The sequence below is a fragment of the Propithecus coquereli genome, unplaced genomic scaffold (genome assembly GCF_000956105.1).
Source record: "Propithecus coquereli isolate 6110/MARCELLA unplaced genomic scaffold, Pcoq_1.0 Scaffold571, whole genome shotgun sequence".
Lineage (NCBI taxonomy): Eukaryota > Metazoa > Chordata > Mammalia > Primates > Indriidae > Propithecus > Propithecus coquereli.
In genome coordinates this window covers 1039879-1061270 of record NW_012151630.1, presented here as the reverse complement: position 1 = coordinate 1061270, position 21392 = coordinate 1039879, and the positions used below count along the sequence as shown (strand labels likewise).

The following is a 21392-nucleotide window of genomic DNA, read 5'->3' as shown; positions in this document are numbered from 1 at the left end:
GCAGCCGCGAGACAGCGCAGAAATGTCCTGGTGCTGACAGCCCGGCCGGCAGGGGCGTGGGTGCCGCGGAGGCTCCCATGTCCGTAGACCTCCTGCCTCCTCCCTGGCACTGACCCTCGTGAGGGCTGTTTCCATCCTGCTCATTGGGGACTCCGTCCATCCCGCTGTCCCGTTACCCAGAGGGTCTCCGAGGGTGTCCCGTCTGGGGGAATGGCGCTCCCTGGGTGTTCTGGCCTCTTTGTGTAATTTTATCAGTCCCACGAACGGGCCCAGCTGGTCCCAGCACGAGCTGGAGGGTTAAGTCCTCACGTGTGTCCCCTGTGGCAGCAGCACGGGTGGCTTTGGCAGCGCCACCCCTTCCCTCCAGTGCGCCGGCAAGACGGGGTGGATGCCACCCACCGTGCATGGTCCCTGGTGACCCGGCCGGAGCTCTCGCGGAGCCAGATCTGGTTAGAACCGGAGTTCTGGGGAGGGTTAGGGCTAGGGTTGGGGCGGAGCAGGGCTGTTGGGCAGGCGGGACCGTCCTCGCTTTCAGGGTAAGACCCCAGTGGCGAGTGCTGAGCCCCAGCCAGGAGGGTTCCAGAGGGCGGAGGGAGCTGGGCCCTGCTCTGAGCACCCTCAACTCTGACCGGGCAGGGACGGTGCCTCCCCCTGCACCGGGGTGTGGAGGGGACCGCGGTGTCTTCAAGTGACTTTGTGACATCCCTCCTGTAGCTCCGGGGGCCCCCAGCTGGGCTGCTCAGCCACAGTCAGACCGTTTCGGGGGCTGTGGATCCTCGGGGGCTCCTGTAATCTGGGGGAGTCCAATGTCCCAGCAGGACCAGAGGTACCACGCACGGGACCCTCCTGTGAGTCCCGTCTGCGTCTGCGGTGGGCCATGCTCGGGAGGCCGCCTGGCACGGGTGTCCTGGCTCCCCCGCCCCGGCGCACGCAGGCCCTGCAGCCGCACGGTGGGCCGCCCTCTCTTCCATTCATTCCACCAGTGAACATCGCCGCGGCCATCAGGAGTGACCGGGGCCTGCAGCTGGTGAGAGCCCGGTGCCCGCGCAGCAGCCACGGCGCCCCAGAAGCCAGGCACGACCCTCGCCGCCCTTTCCCACGGGCGCTGTTGGTCCCCCGGGAAGGCCTGGATCCCGCTGCTCGAAGCGCAGAGACTCCCGGATGCCCTGAGGCTTTTCTCTCTAGCTTGAAGAGCTATTTTTCTTCTTAATTAAACATTTCAGAGATTCTGCAAGTATCATAAACGCATATTCCCTGCGAACGGATTAGAAAGTCAAAATATTTTTGTGTGAGAAAGCGAAGAAGATGATGGCTCCAAACCAAGAGGAGTCATTTTCCCTCCTGATGGCGGCGTCCGCCCTGCGAATGCTCCAAACACTTGGTTGTCTCAGGGACTCGTCAGGGTTGGCACAGTGGCACTTAGCGCCTGGCGCTCCAGACGCCCCGTCGCCGGGACGGGTCCTGGGCGGCCGCGGGGCAGGCGTGAGCAGAGGGCACCCGGCGCCCGCACCCGGGGCTCACGCCTCGTCTCACCAGCATCCCACTTCCTTCCCCGATCGATGGTTTTAACCGGGTTTCCTGCTGGCGCGTCGCTGGGCTCTGCCCTGGTGCCACGTGCAATCCTCGTTGGTTTCAAAACCAGTTAAATTCAAGGGAGAAAATCGGCCTCTGCCACAGCCACAGGTTGGCTGCGTGTGTGAGGGGATCCGGAGGTAAAATGTCGGGGTGTCCCCTGGAAGAAGACCGGGTGCGGAGACCCCGAGGGCCTCACGCAGGGGCCACCGCTGCAGCCGTTGGGGCCGTGGCCGTGGCCTTTGTCTGGGGCCTGCCAGCCTCGGTCACGTCCCGGCTCGGGGCCCCTCTGTCACCGGCTCCACATCCACCTTCTTCCCAACCTCTGTCCTTCTCCCGCCAGGACCGGCGTCAGGCATCGTGCCTTGGTGTAGGGACGTTTTCACTTGAGGCTTCGTGCCCTTTAACCCCCGAGCAGAGGGTTTAATCCCACGGCAGGGTTTGTGGCGCCACCAGCCGCTCTTCTCCCCGCTCCTTGCGCTGCTTCCCTGGAAACTGGCAGTTCTGGAGTTCGACCAGCGTCGGGTCAGAGTGCTTGGGGTCCCCAGGCACTGGAGGGTCCCGGGGCTCCCTGCCCTGCCGGACGGCGTGACGGGTGAGGCTGGGCTTCTTGATGCCTGCAAACGGAGCAGGAGCCACCAGAGGCCACCGTGGCTCGGGGAGGGTGGAGACTGCAGCATTCCGGCCGGCCTGGAGCCGTGGACTCTGGGTCACCATCCGCGGGTCACACCGACTGCCAGGGCCTTGTCGAGACGCGGGTTCTGGCTCCGGGGTCCGAGGTGGGGCCGGAGACCCTGAGCTGCAGCAGGTTCCCAGCTGGATCCAGTCGCAGCCTTGCGTCCTGAGGTGAGAGGCCAAGGCTGTGGTCGCGGGGATCCAGGCTTGAGAGCCGTCCCGCCGTCACTCCCCGAGGGCTCTGAGATGCCACTGGTCGGACCAGAAGCCCAGCACGTGCATCCAGACCGGCGTAAACTACCGCTCAGCGTCCGAAAGGCTCCTCTCCAAACTCACGGTTCTTGAAACTTGGTGCATTGAGAATAACGAGTCCCATCAAAGCCTGGGCCCCCCCTGCAACCCGAAGGGAGCGGGAATTCTCCTTTGGTGGTTTGAGGACTTCACCTGGGCGCCCTCGTCCAGCCAGGGTTGGGCGGGGCTGGAGTTGTCCTCTAAGACCCCAGCACTTTGGGGCTCGCACCCAAGCCCTTGCCCTGCGGTCAGAGGCGGCCGAGCGTGGTGTGAAGGGTCGCATTGGCACACTGGCGGCCAGCGGGGAGAGGTGGTCTGCCCCGTTGTGTCTCCCGTGTTTGCTGACATAGTTCTCGGAGAGAGAGCACTTCGGCTAAATTTAGCCGCGAGCGCGGCTTGGCGTCTCCACCTTCCCATGCATCAAGAGGACACATTTCTTCCATATTATGCCATATTCCTAAAAATATTTCTGTGCTCTCCTCTCAGCACTCAGACCACGGCGGTAACTCCGCCACTAAGTGCCAACCTCACTGCCCCGAGGCGCCCGTCCCCGACAGCCAGCGTTGGGGCTGACGCTGGTGCTTCTGTCCTGGACACTGTCTGCTCCCCTCCCTGACCTCCCCCGGCCCCGGAGACGCGCTGATGCCCTGGGCTTCCCGGAGGAGTCAGGCAGAGACCCCCGAGCAGCCTGCCCCACGTCGCTGCCCAGGGGGACGTTAGTGGGGATTGGACCCTGCAGGTGACAGCGGCGTGGACTGAGTGGGCTGCTGACCCAGGCGTTTGCCCCTCATTTGCTCAAAACGGGCTCTGTTTAGCCTCCCCAAGGATAGCGGCTTTGTGTCATTTCGAATCGATGGCACAGGGAGTGCTGGTCGGTGCCAGCCCGTGGGGGTGGGCGGCTCCAGTGATGACAGGGGACTTGGCTCGGGGATAGCCGGGCGGCCAGCCAGAGACGGGGCAGAGGGGCTGCAGCTGCTCCACCCACGGGGGCCGCCGGGGCTGCCCCGGGTTCAGGCAGAAACGTGGCCACACAGAGAAGTGTGATTAGACGTCCCCTCGAGAGACCAGACACGAAGGTTATAGTTTGACGCTAGTTTTACGTGAGCTTGTGCACGCGGCGCTAAACACCTTCCAAATAAACGGACGCGTCTTCGCAAGGACAAAGGAGAGGCAGGACCTGGGAGGGGGGTTGGGAAGGAAGCGCAGAGACACTCGTGCCACCTCTCACGGAAGATTCTCTCAGAGGAGGCGGCAGAATGCGGAAGTTGGAGGTCGGTGCGCTCAGGAAAATGCACAAAGGTGCCGGCGCCAAGATGGATCCAGGGAGAGAGACGGGACCGGGAGTCGTGGGGACGGAAGAAAAACCAGCGCCAGGGAGGGGGCGGAGGTAGCAGGCCCTTGTCAGCACACGGTGGGCTGCGGCCACACTGAGGACCTCAGTGGGCCGGGATCGAACTCGGGCCTCCGAGAGGTCTGTCCTGTGCAGCCCGGGTGGGCAGGGCCGGCTGGAGTCGGGCAAGGGTCGGCTTCCGTCTGCGCAGCCCGGGCTGTGCCCAGGGAGCCCACTCTCCCCATTGCTCCCTCGGCGGGGGACGCAGACGGAGACAGACGCACGGACTCCAGCAGGCAGTGGGGGCTGGGGGCAGCGCTGGGCACTGGTGCCGGGCAAGGCCGTCCCCACCAGCTGTTGCCAGGAGCCTCGAGGGGCCGCAAGGGCCTTCGCTGCGAAACCCTCCGCCACAGACGCACAGACTTCCAGGACTGATGTTTGGGTCCTGAGAAATCATGGAAGAAAGCAGAAATGCAACATTTGTGTCACTGGGTACTAGGGAGGTCTGTCGAAGACTAGAAAGAGAGAAGGAGGAGTCTGCAGAGGTCCAGCTGCTCACTGTCACCTTGGCAGCGCCCGTCGGGACTGCGGTTCGGAGCCGGGTGGGCAGCGGGTCTGCGCGGGGGTGGCTGAGGGCTGGGCCAGGGGCCCTCATAAGCCTCACCTCCTCCCCTCTGAAGCCCTTTTGCTCCACTTCCTACTCTTACAAAAATAAGAATGTATTACTTTTGTATTTAAATAAAATCATATTTTAAGTCCTAAAAAAACTTAAATTTATACCAGGTTTATCTTTTGACCCTGGACTTTATCAGGAGGATGTGGAAACTCAATTGTCACGTTCTCTCTCTGTGGCATCTTTTTAAAACCTATTTTGAAGTAAATTAGTTGCAAGAATAGCACAAGGGACCCCTGTGGTCCTGAGCTGCAGGGGTTGACGCTTTCTCTGTCTTCCCCCTCCCCCGTGGGCGTGTGCAGGTGCGGACGCCTCCTCACCGTCTCCGCAGGGCAAGACTGTTCTCTTAAATACCCTCAGTACTGTTTCAAATTTAGGATATTTAACCTTTTTTTTGAGACAGTCTCACTCTGTCACCCTGGCTAGAGTGCCGTGACGTCAGCCTAGCTCATAGCAACCTCAAACTCCTGGGCTCAAGCGATCCTCCTGCCTCAGCCTCCCGAGTAGCTGGGTCTACAGGCATGCGCCACCATGCCCAGCTGGTTTTTCTATTTTTAGTACAAACAGGGTCTCGCTCTTGCTCAGGCTGGTCTCAAACTCCTGACCTCAAGCGATCCTCCCGCCTCGGCCTCCCGTAGTGCTGGGATCACAGGCGTGAGCCACCGCGCCTGACCAGGATAGTTAACATTTTTATAATGCTATTGTCTAGTCCAGTTGCGTCAGTGTTTTTCAGGCATTTTTTCCAGGGCAGGATCCTGTGTTGTGTTTAGTTGTGGTGACGTTCAGGCGCCTTTAGTCTGGAACATTCCTGTCTTTAAAGACGTTCTGTGCCTGTTATTTCACAGCGAGGCTCTTTGTTGGGGTCTGCGATGTCTTCCTACAATTAGATTCAGGTGATCTGCCAGGCACTTTTTTTTTTTTTTTTAAGGCAAAGGTAGGGATATTTGGTAAAAGCAAAGGTGCCCAGGGCCAGGTTGGTTGTCTTTTTTTGTCATGAGCTCTATGCAGAAAATAGGTCTTAGTAGGATGAAAAGCTCCAGAATGTCGGTGGCTGTTTCTCTATCTCAGAAATGTCATAGATGGATTTTAAAAGAAAATCAATTCTTCCTCTGCTCTGACACACCAAAAAAGGAACACTCGGTGTAGCTCCTCACGGTGGCTGGTCACAGAGTCAGTGATTACTCGCCTGCGGGCGCCAGGCAGCGCGGGCTTAGCGCTCGAGCATTCTCATGTGGCGTGACGGCGGTCAGACTTCTCCTGGGACAGCAGCCTTCAGTCAGAGCAGGCCCAGGGGACGTACCCTCCAGGTCCGGCCAGCGTCACAACACTGAAGCCGTTGCTTTTCTGCGCTACACGTGAGGCCACCACAGTTAACATAAACATGAAGTAGCACCATTTGTGCTTGCACGAGAATGGTGGGAGCCTCATTTACATTTAATTAAGGACCTCATCACCTTCTGGCATGAATTCCAGGACCCTGCTGATCCCTGCGTTGGGACTGGCCTGTGGCCACACTCCATGATAGCTGTCTGTCTGCCTGCCTGTCTGTCTGCCCATCCGCCTGCCTGTCTATCCGTGTGCCTGCCTGCCTGCCCATCTGTCTGCCTGCCCCATCTCTCTGCCTGTCTGCCCATCTGCCTGCCTATCTGTCTGTCTGCCTGCCTGTCTGCCCATCTGTCTATCTGCCCCATCTCTCTGCCTGCCTGTCTGCCCGTCTGTCTGTCTACCTGCCTGTCTGCTTGTCTGCCTGCCTGTCTATCCGTGTGCTTGCCTGTCTGCCCGTCTGTCTGTCTGCCTGTCTGCCCGTCTGTCTGCCTGCCCCATCTCTCTGCCTGTCTGTCTGCCTGCCTGTCTGCCCGTCTGCCTGCCTGCCTGTATATCTGTCTGCCCATCTGTCTGCCCACCTGCCTGCCAATACGTCTGCCTGTCCGTCTGCCTGTTGTACTGCCTCAGAAACGCAAAGGAAATGGGTGAGCAAATCAGGTAATGAGGACGACTTCAGGTTGTCTGATCTGTCACAGAACCACGTGTCAGAAAACAGTGTGCAGCGGTTTCCACTTACACTGGATGTGACGGTTGTGTAGACAGTCTCCGCGGGGGGAGGTTCCCTGCTTCCCCACAGAGGCAGGTCGAATCTAGAGCCCCGTCACCTACACCTGAGCCCAGTAGAATCAGGGGGTCTCGTTGAAGGTTTTCTGTTAGATGACAGTGAAAAGCTTATTTCTACCGTGGAGGAAAAGCACCGTGTGTGTCCAGGAGCAGATCCCCACCCTGCCCCAGACCCCCCGTGTGTGCAGTAAGCAGGGTGCCAATGGAAGACCTCAGATTCCGTAAAGTAAGTTAAAATGGCTTATTCCGAGCCGAATATGTGCAACCGTGGCCCGGGAGCTTAGTCTCAAGAAATCCTGAGAAACGTGGTCCTGCAGCGGCCGGGCCACGGTTTGGTGTCATCCATTCACGGACGGGAACTGTGGGCAAAGTCGCAAATCCATACACGGCAGGTGTACGTCGGTTTGGCTGGAAAAGGCGGGACGTCTCACACTGGTGGCTTATGGGTTACAGGTGGGTTCTGAGATTCTTTGATTTGCAGTCGGTTAAAGAAATGAAGCTTTGTCTAAAGGCTCGGAATGGTTTAAATGAGGACGAGGAAGTCTGTGAGTCCGAGACCAGCCAGTACACAGACTCAGGTGACCTGTTACACAAACTGTCCGTCAGGGGTTTAACCTTTGCCCTGCGTGGCCTTAGGTCCTGTGACTCAGTATCTTGTCGTCACAAAGCGTCTGTCTGTCTCATGATCTGTTCTAACAGTAATGCTGGTCAGTTTTTGCGTCTGAACTCCGAACGGGGTGGGGCGTATAACGAGGTGAGTCCAACCTCCTGCCTTCACGGCGGGAACTCAGTTTTAAGGTGTTTCTGGGGCCCCCTTGGCCGAGAGGGGGTCAGTTCAGTCGGCCGGGGGCTTAGGGTTTTATTTTAGTTTCTAGGGATGTCAAAAGGAAATTCAGAGAGTCACTTGGTGTGATTGTTTTGTTGAACAAAAAACAAACTTTGTGAACAGGGAAACTTTAAAACCCAAAGTGGCGAGAAGCTCATCTCGTGAGGGTTTATGTGCAGTGAAAGGAAGTTCACGGAGCTGAATTCTCTCTGGTCGAGGTGAGCAGGTCACCTGGGCCACCACCGCGTCATGCTGACAGAGGAGTCGGGCTCAGGCCTTCACGGCCAGGCGAGTGGGTCTCCGTGAGTTTGCTGAGCGGACCAGGGTCGCTCACAGTGTGCGTTTCCTGGGCCTCACTACGCCGCCCCGCCCTTTCTCTATGTCCCCTCCCCCGAACACCGAAGGTCGCGAATCTCCCCTGGGAAAAGCCGGCACAGGTGCGTCTGTGGTTAGTGTTTTCCTGGTGCGTCCTCAGACTTTGGCTTAACGAACCTCAGTCCTTTCAGTCTCGTGTAATTAATTCTTGTTCTGCTCCGTCTCGGTTTAGCAGTTTTTTGAGCCCATCAGTGTCTCGTCAGAATTTTGGGACTTTTTACCCAGTTCAGTGGTGTGATCTTATGTTATCGGGAATCTGTACTTGTCAGAGCCTTTTTCATTAATCTTCAGATTTTGAATCACAGCTGCTTGCAGAAGCTTTCGGAAAAGCTAAGAGTGAAAACAGTTACTATCTGTAGATGACGAGACGTGGCCATAAGGATTTGATGAGAGTTCATCGTTAATGACAGTTTAAGATAATAACTAGAATTAGGATTGACAACATGATACCAGGACATGTCAAATTTCCAGAAATTTATGCAATTTTTAGAACACTTATCTTAGTAATATATCCATACAGATACAAGGTTAATCGTCACCTGCATCTGACAGGGCTTCCCCTGCAATTTAACAGACCGAATGAGCCCACGGAGTTTCGCTGTTACTTGACAGTTCCTCCCGTGTAGATGAGCCTCATTAGCTTAACCTCGCTCTTTTTGTAAGGAATGAGAATAAATTCTTGTGCTATTTTACGTGGGCCCTCCAGAGAATCCCCAAATTAGTTTGAGGTCAGAAAGACTTCATTAGAATTTTATTTTGGCAAGTTTGTCAACAATTTCAAACGATTTATTGATAAAACATTGTTTAAAAGGCTCATAGGTAGTCATTTGCTGTGGTTCGGATGTGTCCCCCAGATTTTACGTGTTGGAAGCTTAATCCCCAAATTCATATGTACATGGCATCTGAAGATGGGCCTTTTCGAGGTAATTAGATTGTCACGGCCATTAGGATGAGGCCCTCATGCTGGGACTCGTGGCTTTATGAGAGGAAGAGACCTGAGCCAGCCTGCCCTCTGCGTGTGACGCCCTCTGCCGCGTCCTGCCACGGCGTGAGGGCCCTCACCAATGCGACCCCTTGACCTTGGGTTTCCCTGCCTCCAGAACTGTAAGAAATAATTTTTTTCTCTATAAATTTAGGAATCGCAAAAGAAAACAGACTGAGTCATTATTCATTTAACAAAAGTGACAAATGGGCCAGCCGTGGTGGCTCTCGCCTGTAATCCCAGCACTCTGGGAGGCTGAGGCAGGAGGATTGCTTGAGCCCAGGAGTTGGAGGTTGCTGTGAGCGAGGCTGACGCCATAGCACTCTAGCCCGGGGAATAGAGCCAGACTGTCTCAAAGAAAAAAAACTTCCAAAAAAAAAAAAAAAGTGAGAAATGTTTCAAAAACAAATAGAGAAAGTTACATTGTTATTTAAAAAACTCAGCTCTTTCAGTAGAGGAGCTTAAGTAATCAAAGACTTGACAAAGACAGCATGAAGCACCGTAAATTGTTCTGATAACACACAGAATCTCTGTTTCCTAGGCAGTGACCGAAAAAGCAGAGAGAAAACCTTTCACAATCTCTTATCAAAGCAGATCAACAGTTCAAGAAAACGTCCTTTTAACACAGAGAAGACCAAATTCTAGCCTTGCATCAGTGTATTTTGATATCAATGCTCACTTTTAAACTCTCGCGATTCCATGTTAGCCAGTGTGGCCACACGAGATTCATAGATTCTCTCTCTCTCTCTCTCTAATTTCTCTGTCAGCTGCTGGTCACAGCTGCGTTCTGTCGATTGGCGAATCCGTGAATGTGGTTCTTCGATGTGGCACAGGACAGACTCACATACCTTCATTTCACGCCTGCTATGCAAAGGCAGATAAACTGATGTTCAGCAATTAATGTTTCAGTATTTTATTGGGATTTATATTGATTTAATTCATTTGTTTTTCATCTTACTGGAAAACTTTGTAACATAGAGATAATTTGACTAATAATAAAAGCTGTTATGTCTGCATTTTATCTAATACTGACAGTTCTGAAGGTGTATCTTTTTTTTTTTTTTTACTAAACCAAGAATATTCTTATTTACCTAAGATTACCCACATCACGTAAATTTAAAAGGCATTTGGATTAACTCTTATTTTTCTGAGAGTTTTAGGAATACTTATATAAGTGCTGTTTTTCTTTAAGCCAGTTGAACAGAATCTTTTACATGTTAATTTCGGCAATGCCATCCGGAGGTAAAAAGTATCACACGTACACATCATGAACATACAGACATACGCAAACAGATCTATGGCTTTAGTGTTAAAATTTTAGCCATGTGTCAGGTACAATAATACAGAACTTGCTGGTTTGTAAAAGAATAGCTGGATCCAAATTGTGTTTCTAGCAGATAAAATAAGTCCAGGTAACCTGCTCAGATGGCTAAAGATTCCTCATTTGCACGTTGTAAGGATTGTTTTAGAGAATCCTGTTGTGTTTTAGAACTCGTGCGTACCAACGAAAGCATTGTCTCTTTCCAGGGGTACCCCTAAGATGGGCTATCTTCGTTAAGTTAAATGTTCCCCGGAGTGGTCGCAGCAGTTCCAAATTATCCTTTTTGAAATTCACCCATTTTTCCAAAAAGCCACAAGATCCTGGTCCTCAGTAGATTTTGGAGCAGGTGGAACCCACATCTGCCTTAATTTCCCTGAGACGTCCTAACTACGAGGGGTCCTGTTTTCCAACAGCTGTCCTAAAACAGAGATTCAGAGCTTTTCCCCACTTCTGAACAAAACAGAGTGACCTCGCAAGAAGTTGTAACGAAGATGGTGCAACAGGATGAATAAGAGTTATGAACTGCAGTTTTTCCTACATGCTCTTTGGTTTCTTTCTGTTGGCTTAAGGAAAACAAGGTCTTATAGATACCTAGTCATAAGAATGAATTTTAGTAGAGTATTATCTGAGTCCATTCCGGTTGCTATAGCAAAATACCACAGACTGGGTGGCTTATAAACAAATTTATTTCCCACAGTTCTGGAGGCTGGAAGTGCTGGCAGATTTTGCGTCTGGTGGGGGCCTGTTTCCTCCTAGATGGGCATCTTCTTGCTGCGTCCTCACACGGTGGAAAGCGGGGGGTGTCTCTCTGGGGTCTCTTTTATCAGGGCACTGACCCCATCCTGAGGCTCCACCCTCGTGACCTGATCACCTCCCAAATACTGTTATCTTAGGGTTAAGGGTTTCAACATATGAATTGGGGGAGAGGCACAAACTTTTAGACCATAGCAGATATCTTGCCCTATCCCTGATTGGGTCAAAACTAAACATTAGTAGTATTCAATCATTCACGAGTTAGGGTTTTTAAAAAATATCTTAATATTTTAATTAATAACCTTTTGTATAAATCTCAAGTTTTGAGGTCAAAGGATATGAATATTTTTAATGCTCTTGATTATATACTGTCAGATGCTTTTCCAAAAAAGATACGCCAGTGTGTATTCCCACCAGAAATACATGCAGACACCCATTTAGCTACTACTCTCACTGTCTGAGGTGCGGCTGCTACGACTGTCAATGGAAAAAAGACCAAACTCTGTAAAATAATTTTAAAGAGATTTACTCTGAGTCAAATTTGAGGACCATGACCTGGAGCCATGCCCAAGAGGTCTTGAGCAGTGGACTCCGTGTGGCTGGGTTACAGTTTGGTTTTATACATTTCAGGGAGACAGGGGTTACAGGTAAAGTCATAAATCAATACATGGGAGGCATACATTGGTTTGGGCCAAAAAGGCGGGACATCTCAAAGCGGGGGCTTACAAATCATAGGTGGATTTAGGGATTCATTAGTTGACCATTGGCTGTAAGAGTTAGGTTTTGTCCCAAAGACCAGGAATCAGCTGAAAGGAATGTTTGAGGGTTTTTTATTTATCACATGATGCTAGCCGAAAGGAATGTTTGAGGGTCTTTTATCTATTACATGATGTTATACCAGAATCAGGTTGGGAAGTAAACAACGTCATGAAAAACCTGTTTACTGAGATTTTATCATTTGTAGGTGTGACTCATCTGGCCTCCTTAGGAAGGAATTTTGAGCAAAAGAGAAAGATCAGAGTTTAGTCCTCAATACCCTTAGGCTTGTTAATGGGTTACAAAGGATGTCCCCAAGAAGGGAGGGGGGCATGATAAGGCATGTCTGACCTCCCTTCTCCTGGCAGGCAATTTAGTTTTAGGATATTCTTTTGGCCACGAGGGGCTCCATTCAGTCAGCTGGTGGGCGGTGAGCCTTAAAATTTTATTTTAGTTCACACGACAAAATGCCTTTGTCTGGGTAGTTTATAAATAACAGAAATGTGTTGCTCACCGTTCTGGAGGGTAAACTGTCCGAGACCAGGGTGCCCGCAGACTCGAGGTCCATGCGGTAAAGAGGGTGCCTTGTTGGTCCTCGCATGGAGAAAGGGGCAGACAGTGTCCCTCGAGCCTCTGCCACGAGGGCACTGATCCCACCCATGAGGACAGAGCCCTTCCAAGGGCCCCTCCTCTTAACACCACCCACACAAAGGTCAAGTTTCCTCGTATGAATTTGGGTAAACACAAACCATAACGCACATTCAGATCACAGGACTCACCAACACAAAGTTGTATATGTTTTCAACTATCACCAACTTCACGGACATAAGATACAGGCCCGGCGTGGTGGCCAGTGTGCCTATAGTCCCAGCTACTCAGGAGGCTGAGGCAGGAGGATCGCTCGAGCCCAGGAGTCTGAGGTTGCTGTGAGCTGTGACGTTGCCTCTGCACTCTACCCCGGGCGACGGAGCAAGACTCTGGCTCAAAAATAAAAACTAAAAATAAATAAAAAGATAACAGTACTTTAATTACATTTCGTTGATTACCAATGGGGCTAAAAGGTTTTCCTAGGTTTATTATTAATATGTTTTGTTTAATTTTGTTTCCTCTGCCAGTTTTTCTGTTGGAATGCTTTCCTTCCCTATTCACGGTGAGAGTTCTGTATCTACCGAGAACATTGGCCTTATTTTGTTACAAATATTTCCCCCCTTTGGTCTTCAAATTTTGTTTAAGATACATTTCGTAGTGCAAATGAAGTCTTCAAAAGTCTGTTTCCCACTTATTTTAAGGACTCTTCCTTAAAGACGTATTGGGTCCTTCTGCACTTCAGACGCAGACGTCTACCCAGGCCTGTGTTTACTTCCTTATTTTATGGGTGTTTTACGTTAGCTCTTGAATCCACGTGGAATTTATTTGCAGTGACTCTACTAAGTAAGGACTAGTTTTTTCACCAATTCTCCAGAATCACGCGGACTTGCCCGCCCTCCCCCACTGCACGAAGCCCCCTCATGGTGTCGCGGATTCGGGGTCTCCTCGCGGCTGCTCCTGCCCTCCAGACCCCCAGTGCGTGTCCACACCTCGTCCGAGCTCATCCCACAGTAAACTCCAGCATTTCCGCCTCCCCCACTGCTGAGACGCCCCTGGCCACTGACGCCGGGCTGGGCCCTGTCTCCTGTTCAGGGTTCTCTGCGCTGCTTGGGGAAGCGCTTCCGGTTCTGAGCTTCAGGCCGAGCCCGCTTCCCTAATGTGGTGTAACCGGATAGTTAGCGTTTGCGTGGAGCCTGAGTGAGGCTGGGTGAGTTTACTTGGTTGTTTTATTATTTCTGTTGCCTTTTCTTTTTTTCTTTTTTTTTTTTTTTGAGACAGAGTCTCACTATGTTGCCCGGGCTAGAGTGCCGTGGCGTCAGCCTAGCTCACAGCAACCTCAAACTCCTGGGCTCAAGCGATCCTCCTGCCTCAGCCTCCTGAGTAGCTGGGACTACAGGCATGTGCCACCATGCCCGGCTAATTTTTTCTATATATTTTTAGTTGTCCAATTAATTTCTTTCTAATATTAGTAGAGACGGCGTCTCGCTCTTGCTCAGGCTGGTTTCGAACTCCTGAGCTCAAACAGTCCTCCCGCCTCGGCCTCCCAGAGAGCTAGGATTACAGGCGTGAGCCACCGCGCCCGGCCTGTTGCCTTTTCTTGATAGTTCTGGGTGGGCACTTACCCATCCACAAGTAGCACTTTTGTTCTTCTTTTCCAATGTGTAAAAAACTTTTATTTTCCCTGTTTTACTTTATCGGTTACGACGCGGGAGGCATTTTGATGTAGAAGCAGCCGTGGACATTCTGACTTTATTAATGGGGAAACTCCCAGTCACGCTCTGGGTCCCTCGGCGGTGAGTCGTGTCTTGGCCGCGTGCGTGGGGGGTGCTCACGTGCACTTTTCCTGATGAAAAGTCCCTGGTTTTCCTTCGCTGGTCAAACTCCACAACCCAAAGGGTTTACGACACCGTCCTGGGGCTTCCTCCTCGCAGGTCCTCTGGTACCGCAGTGAGCCAATTGCTCTAACTAATGAGTCCTAGGAAATTATAATTCTGTTTAATTAAGAGAATAAACAAGGATAAATGAATGTCTATTCAGATAAGCCTTTTGTCATTGACATATGGATGCAGGATGTTGTAATAATCGTAATTACATTACTATGTCACCTTTGTATACTGGGAAAAATCTACTTGATTGAGGTGTGTGTATGTGTTTTTAACATACTTCTAAATTGATTTTATTTTGTCCTTGATATTTTATTAGGGATTTTTCCTTTTCTACTCGTAAGTAAAATTGGTCTTGAGTTTTTTGTCTGCTTTTGTTGTCAGATTCATGCTGGTTCATAAACAGCAGGTCCTGCTTCTGCTTTGTTTGTTGTGTTCTGGAAGTTTTTATCCCAGGACTAACCTGTTCCTTAAAAGATTAAAAGAGCCTCCTCTGAAAACTGCTGGGTTCAGTGACATTCTCACAGCTTACATTTCACCGATTTTTTAAAAATGCCTTTCTGGTTATTGGCATTTTTAGATTTTCTTTGAATCCGTGCTGGTGTTGTTTACACAGCCCCAGAACATTATTCATTTCTTTGAAGTTTTGACCTTTTTAGCAGGGAGTTGAGCCTCACACTTTCTTTAATGAAGACGTGTGTAAGACATATTTCTCATTTTTTCCTTGCTTTGGTATTTCATGAACATACCTACTGTGTTAGCTGCACAAGAAGCTTTGTGGGTCACTGCAGATCTGCCCCTGCCCTGATAAACACCGGCCACCACCGCCGCCAGCGAGAGCCCGAGCTCCTCCGTCCCCCCAGCTTGCCTTCCGGGAAGGAGCTGACCTTCCGACATCACCTTCGTGCTTTATTCCTTCATCCAGCAAACGCCTGGTGACGCAGGAAACAGAACTGCCTTGTGTGGCTTTTCGCGTGTGATGGATCCCAGTTCACCGAAAGCCTCGGGGGCGCCTGTGACTCTCCGTTTGCCCTCTGGACTCACCGTGACAAGAAAACTCTCCCATCTGCTCTCGTGAACAGTCGCACACACGGGGGTGCCCGTGACTGGCTGAACCCCCGTCTCGGCCGGGAGGAGGCCTGCGCCTCGGGGCGGGTGGGGTGGGCGTGGGCCTGGAGTCTCAGAGCCACCAAAGAATGACCAGGAACAGAATGTGGCGCTCCAGGGACAGGCCATGCCACAGAGACCCTCAAACCCGGGTTCGAGATGAAGGCCCCGGTGGGGACCGGCGCACTCCAAGGGGGCCGCGGCGGGAGGCAGCACCTGGAAAGATTCAGGGATCTAGAGGGGGAGGCCTTCTCGGAAGACTCTCTGCACCGGCCTGGAAACCGCTGCGCCGGCTTAGCCACCGCTGAGGAGACGGAGTTCATCCTGCACAGGGCCGGGCTCCGGCCTCCTCCGTGGGCCGCCAGCGCTCGCTCGGGGTTACACAAACTGCCTCGGGTCTCCGGCGTAGGTCACTCAGCTGTGGGGTGCGGCGAGTGACACTCAGACCTCGGTGCCGGGAGCTCGATGTGCTTCGAGTTTGAGTTCAGTGTTTTCTGACGTGCTGTTCACGTCTGGGGATGCCTGGGAAGCTCCCATGAGTCAGCAGCGGGCAGCCTCAACCCGGCTGTCCAGACAGGACGCGAGGGGCCGACCCACCCGGCCACCTGGCAGCCGCTCTGCTCAGCCAGAAGCCGTTGCTCAGTGACCTCAGCGAAGCCTTTGCTTCTCCTTGGCGAGTTCAAGTAATAGCGTTAAGTGTTGCCCTTCTCCTCGGCCCTGCCAGGATCTGGGACCCACAGAAAGAACTTCAAGGTCTTGCAAATGTTTCTTTCCAAAGTCAGTGCCGGAATTGACTTCTGGGGTCACAGCTGCAGATCAAGCCCTGTTGTGCCAAATGTGTGCATTTCCTGCTGGATTTTCTCTCTCTTTCTAGTATGAAATCTTGGTGTTTTAGAGCCCTGTAGTGATCAGAGCTGTTGGCCACTCTTGAGATGCAAGTACCCACGTGGGGCTGAGCACTTCCACCGGAAGAAAATCCGGAAGCGTTGAGATCGCAAGGTGAGCATTGCTCCCAGGTGGTGTCACTCGTCACCTGCCAGGGCTGGGCCACCAGCAGGAAGTCAGCGTGGCTCGGAGCCGCCTGTGCTTCGTGTCCGAGGGGGGCCACGGCCGAGCTTCCGGTTGCTGCCCCTCCCCCCACCCTGAGTCTCGGGTCCGGCGTTGGGAGTGGATCCCAGAGCTGTGACACAGAGCAGAGGTGCTGCTCTCGGGGGGTCGAAGGTCCTGTGCGTTCCTTGTCGGTGGGAGTGAAGTGGAGGACGCGTGTGTCTGAGCGTTCACTGACAGCTGAGGGTCATCATGGGGATGGACGGTCGTCAGTTGGTCTCCCGTGCTAGGAGAGCTGTCTGTCCAGCTGTCTGTCCACCCTGTCCAGCGCGGTGACACTGGCCACATGCGGCCTCGAGCACGTGACATGTGGCTGGCGCAACTGAGTAACTGGAGGTCATATTTTAGACGCGTTTAATTAACTCTGATCTAAATAGCCACATGTGGCAAGAGGCATATTGGAGAGCTCCAGTGTCCAACTCACCAGGGAGTCTTGGTTTCTCTCCTGAGGTTTAATAAGGTAGGGAAAAAAATCCCTTCTAAAATTGCACTAACATACTAATTTGCCAGGTCAGAACTATGCTAACCTTGATTACCTGAACTATTTGAGGGGTCATACACTTAATTTTCTCATTAAATATTTACCAGTGTTATCTTTCTCAAATGTGTCGGTCCACCGTTGAGCCTTCCCCAGGCACGAGGGTACAGGGCAGGCCTCCCTGGAAGTGTCGTCTCTTGAGCCCTGTCCTGGTCGTCCTGGATCACGAGGGAAAATGCGGGGTGTGGGGTGCGAGGTGGATGCCGGTCGGAGACACCCGCCGGGTCCGCTGCACTGTCTGGGGCAGAGGCTGCCACTACGCCGCGTGGCATCCTGCAGTCCTGGGTACGATGCAGGAGCAGGTGTCCCAGGGACCCAGGAGACGGCGCAGAAACAAGCCCCTAAAGGAAAACCTGCTCCCGGAAATTCTGTGTTAACCCCTAACTCACGTCGGACTGAAGGACGTTTCTCAAAAGGGTTCGGTTGTTTCCGAGGAGTTCAAACCTCAGCTCCGTGTGTGCCTTTTTTCATTCGTTCAGTAAATGTGAGGCACGACGCCGGGCCTGGAGCACCCTGCACTGGACGTTGTGGTCGTGGGGGGGCCGGGGGCACCACGGAGAAACCAGGGCTTTTCTGGAGGGGCCTTCGGGCAGAAGAAACTGCTTCTGGGACGTTACAGGCAGGACGCAGACAGAACTGCCGCAGTCCCCGAGGTCCTCTCTTTCTCATGGCGTCTCCAGTTCTAAACGCTCAGGGTAGAGAAGGTTCCTGGTCGATCTGATGTTCTTTTTATGGGGATTTGAGTTCACAGAAATTTTATTGTGTATGCAAGGAACAGCGTGTCAATTTAGGGTCCAACAGGAAATAGCAGGTTCAAAGGGTAAAACCGAAAAGCGCCGAAGGCAGGGACTCCGTGCGGAGGTCTGGGCAGCTGAACCCCCAGGAGTGAGGACTGTGCCCCCTCCAGTCCCCACCACACGGGACGCACTTCCCTCTGGCTGGAGGGGCAGGACAGGGTCCTGTGGTACGAAGGTCCCACAGGAGTAGCATTTTGAACAGCCCCCAAGTGCCGGCGCCTGGGGTGGAGAGGGAAGAAGAAGAACCACCCCTCTACCCCCCTGCAGGGGCACAGCCGGTGGCCAGGTGAGCTGAGGGGAGGGTGGAGGTCAGGTGAGGGGAGCAAGGTAGTTCAGGGCATCTCCAGAGTGAAATGGGGACAGCAGGACGGGGCAGGAGGGACCCTGTCAGCCTGCCCTTTGCCCTTTTGTGAGCTGCCCCAAGTGAGCAGGGCCCGAGTTCCCAAGAGGAGAATTCCTGCAATTTAAAGAATATGGGGTAAGATGTTCCCAATCATGATTAAACAGTAAAGTTGTAGTTAAGTCAAAACTGATAAACCAGAGCGTGGCCTTTTGTATTTTGCGTTAGATTTTTTATTGTAAAATAGCAGTGAGGTTTGGTAGTACTTGCACAGATTTTAGGACTTTTTGACAAAGCTAAAATTCATCGTGGACTGTTTTCCCCTTCGTGTGTAGGAATTAGTTCCACAAAACACGCAGACCAGAGGCAGCCTCTGCGCACCGTGAGCAGCGATGCTCCGCGGGTGCTCCTGGCGTGCCGCGGCCGGCGCCATGCTCCTCCTGCAGGGCCGATTCCCCGTGATGCGGGGCTCCCCTTGGTTCTCTGCCTCGATGATCGCTGATCCCTCCTGGGCCTGGTGATCTCGTGGGGATTACGACCATCAAACCACGAGTCCCGCTGCACCAGGAACTGTTACGAAAATGAAAATGAGGAGACACCGTGGCTCAGCCACTGGCTGGCTTAGGAGACCCCTGAGCGCCTCAGCCTTGTGCTGTGGCTTCCCGGGGTTTTTAATGTCCTCAGACGCGTGTCTGCTCGCGTTGTCATGGGGAAAGGTGGGTGATCGCAGTGTCGACGCCACCTCTCAGGTAGGGGTGGGTCCCACAGGGCGCTGGCTTGGGCCTTCGGGCGTCAGCAGGGAGCATCCTTCCCGCGTCTGGCGCTGGCCACCGTCAGCTTGCGGATCTGTTTTCTCTCTTTGCAGGTCACGTTCTATGTTCTGGTGAAGGCCATTTACACCCTGGGCTACAGTGTCTCTCTGATGTCCCTCGCAACCGGAAGCATAATTCTCTGCGTCTTCAGGTAAGGAGTCGAAATGGGCTGTTCTGTGCCTACAGGACAAGCAGAGCTTCCATTTAGGCCTCTCGGCACCTGCGGGGGCAGGTTGGGGCCACCAGGTGGGAGCAGGGAAACAGGATGCTGACACTTACGTTTTAATGTAAACGCTGTGTGCTTCTTACGAAAGAAGACAGTACTGACTCTGGATAAGAATTCATTTATTAGGTACTTAGCCATTAGGCAAATGCTTGTGAAATACAGATGCAATAGGATCTTGCCCCTGCCACCCAGCAGCTCCTGTGTTCTGGCCTTGGTGCTTTATTGAAAGAAGCTACAGTGTATCTAAGAGCATGAGGTGGAGTCAGACTGTCTAGGTCCAAATCCTGAGTCAGTCTCATAGTAGCTGTGTGACCTTGGACACATTGCTTAACCTCTCTGTGCATCTGTAAAATGTGGGTGCTAATAGAGCCTGTCTCAGAGGGCTGTTGTGAGGACTTGATGTGTTGGTGGTGGAAGGGCTTAGCCTGCTTCTTCCTGGGGCGAGGCTGGACTGGATGCCCCCCAACTCTTCTTCGGTCTCTTTGGTGACAAATGACCACATTTCACAGGTGGCCGGTCAGGGTTATCGCGTAGAGACTTTGGTCCCAGAACGGAAGTGTCTCTACAGCAAAAGCTACTAAGTGGGCTAGGATTAAATTCGTGTCCTACGCATCATTAGTGCTGAATAAAATGCATGCTGTCCTGCTTATTTTAGAGTGACTCTGTTACCACATATTTTATTTCTCTTCGCTAAAATATAGTCTAAACGTTTGCCAGTGTGTCAGAAACATTGATGAAATAACCAGTGGAGTATTTCTAGAACCCAGCAACAGCCCAGCGGGAGGGCCGTCCTTGGAAGGGAAACAAGCGAGACAGGCCCATGACACGCGTAGCCGAGGAGCCCGGCGAGTGTGACTGAGCCGGACTTTGCGGTTTTAGCCGTCCCAGCTGTGCTAGGTCATTTCCAGAAAACAAGTGTGTGCCTTCAGGGCAGACCGGTGCTTTGGGAAGAGCGGGAAGATCTCTCGTATTCTAGAGCTTAAGAAAAGCCGGGACAATGTTACTGTTCTGTTGTCCTCTGTCTCTTACTATTTTTAAATTTTCAAATTGTTGAAGGGAGAAAGGAGAAATGCAGGGAGGTGAACTGACTCATTTTACTTTCCTACACTGAACAACCCATATTTTTCACATGCATCGGTCTCCTTCCCATTCGTACAGCAGGACATAGTTAACTGCCAACCTAACAGCACTTGGGAATCATTACACGTACGGACACCGATCCTTACGAGAACCTGAATGGTTTCGTGGGCATGGAACACAGTCTTCTATGTTTGGCTGTCATTGGTCACCGGCCTGTGGCACTTTCTAGTTGCAGAAAGGACACGTCTGCGTTGGATGTCACTCTGCCGGTGGCCACGCACGTGCCGTGTGCTAGAGAGGTGTCCAGAGCTGGGCGGGTTCTGACCTGGCCTTCACCTAGGGCCCCATCAGACGCAGGGTTTGATGCCACGTCCCCGAGAGCTGTGAGAATGAGTCGACTCTAAGATCCACAAAATCCGTTACAAAAATAACGTGCCCCGTCGCCTCCATGATTATGCCCAGGAAGCAGAACTCGTTGCAGTCAGCAAGTGTTTGTTCTCCGCAGCCCCATCAGCTAAGAGAGCATCCGGCTGCCATGTTCCTATCACATGCAGAGAAGTGGAGCTGCTTGTTCTTAGGCCACGTCCCAAACGCAGGGCGACAGCAGCCCGTGACCCGGGCGTGACTGGCCCGGCTGGAACGACGGCACAGGTGCCCCTGGAACGGCACGGGTTGACCGCGCGGGTCCACGTACTTGCGTGTGTTTTCTCAGTAAATACAGCCGGGCCTCTGTATCCTTGGACTCAACCAAACACAGATCGAAGCCACGGCACTCCCAGGACACGAGGCGCGCAGATCCGGGGGCCGGCTTCACATCCATGGGCTCCTCAGGGCCAACTGCGGGGTGGGAGCATTCGCAGACTTTGGGGGTGGGGAGTCCTGGGACCAACCCCCTGCGAATGCCAAGGGGGGACTTGAATTGCTAACACAAACCACACCGAGCATTTCATAGGTGCTCGTTTAATTCAAAACTTGTCTCTTCCTCGGGTGAGCATGTCATGGCCCTGGTTTCCCTAGGCCGAGAGAGGCCTGTGGAGGCCGGGGTTGCTGAGCTGCTGTGTGCAGACCCTGGTTCAAACCCGGCTCTCACCACGCAGCCTGCACTGCTGCCCCCATCGGGCGTGACGCGGCCCCCGAAGTCCATTTCCAGCGTCGCTGGCGAGCAGGCCCCAGCTTGCTTGCCCGGAAGCCGCACTTGCGTGATGCCTCTCCCCACTGGGAGACTCACTTGGGAGTGAAACGCTAAAACGT

At 52.9% G+C, this 21392-nt stretch overlaps 1 protein-coding gene across 1 annotated transcript in view; it reads left to right on the top strand.

Moving 5' to 3' along the window:
- Window positions 1-21392, top strand: part of VIPR2 (vasoactive intestinal peptide receptor 2) — a 69602-nt gene that overhangs the window by 20521 nt on the left and 27689 nt on the right. Inside the window, exon 5 of the mRNA XM_012658105.1 lies at window positions 18889-18986. Within this exon, the coding sequence (XP_012513559.1) occupies window positions 18889-18986 (98 nt within the window). The remainder of the gene's footprint in view (window positions 1-18888; window positions 18987-21392) is intronic.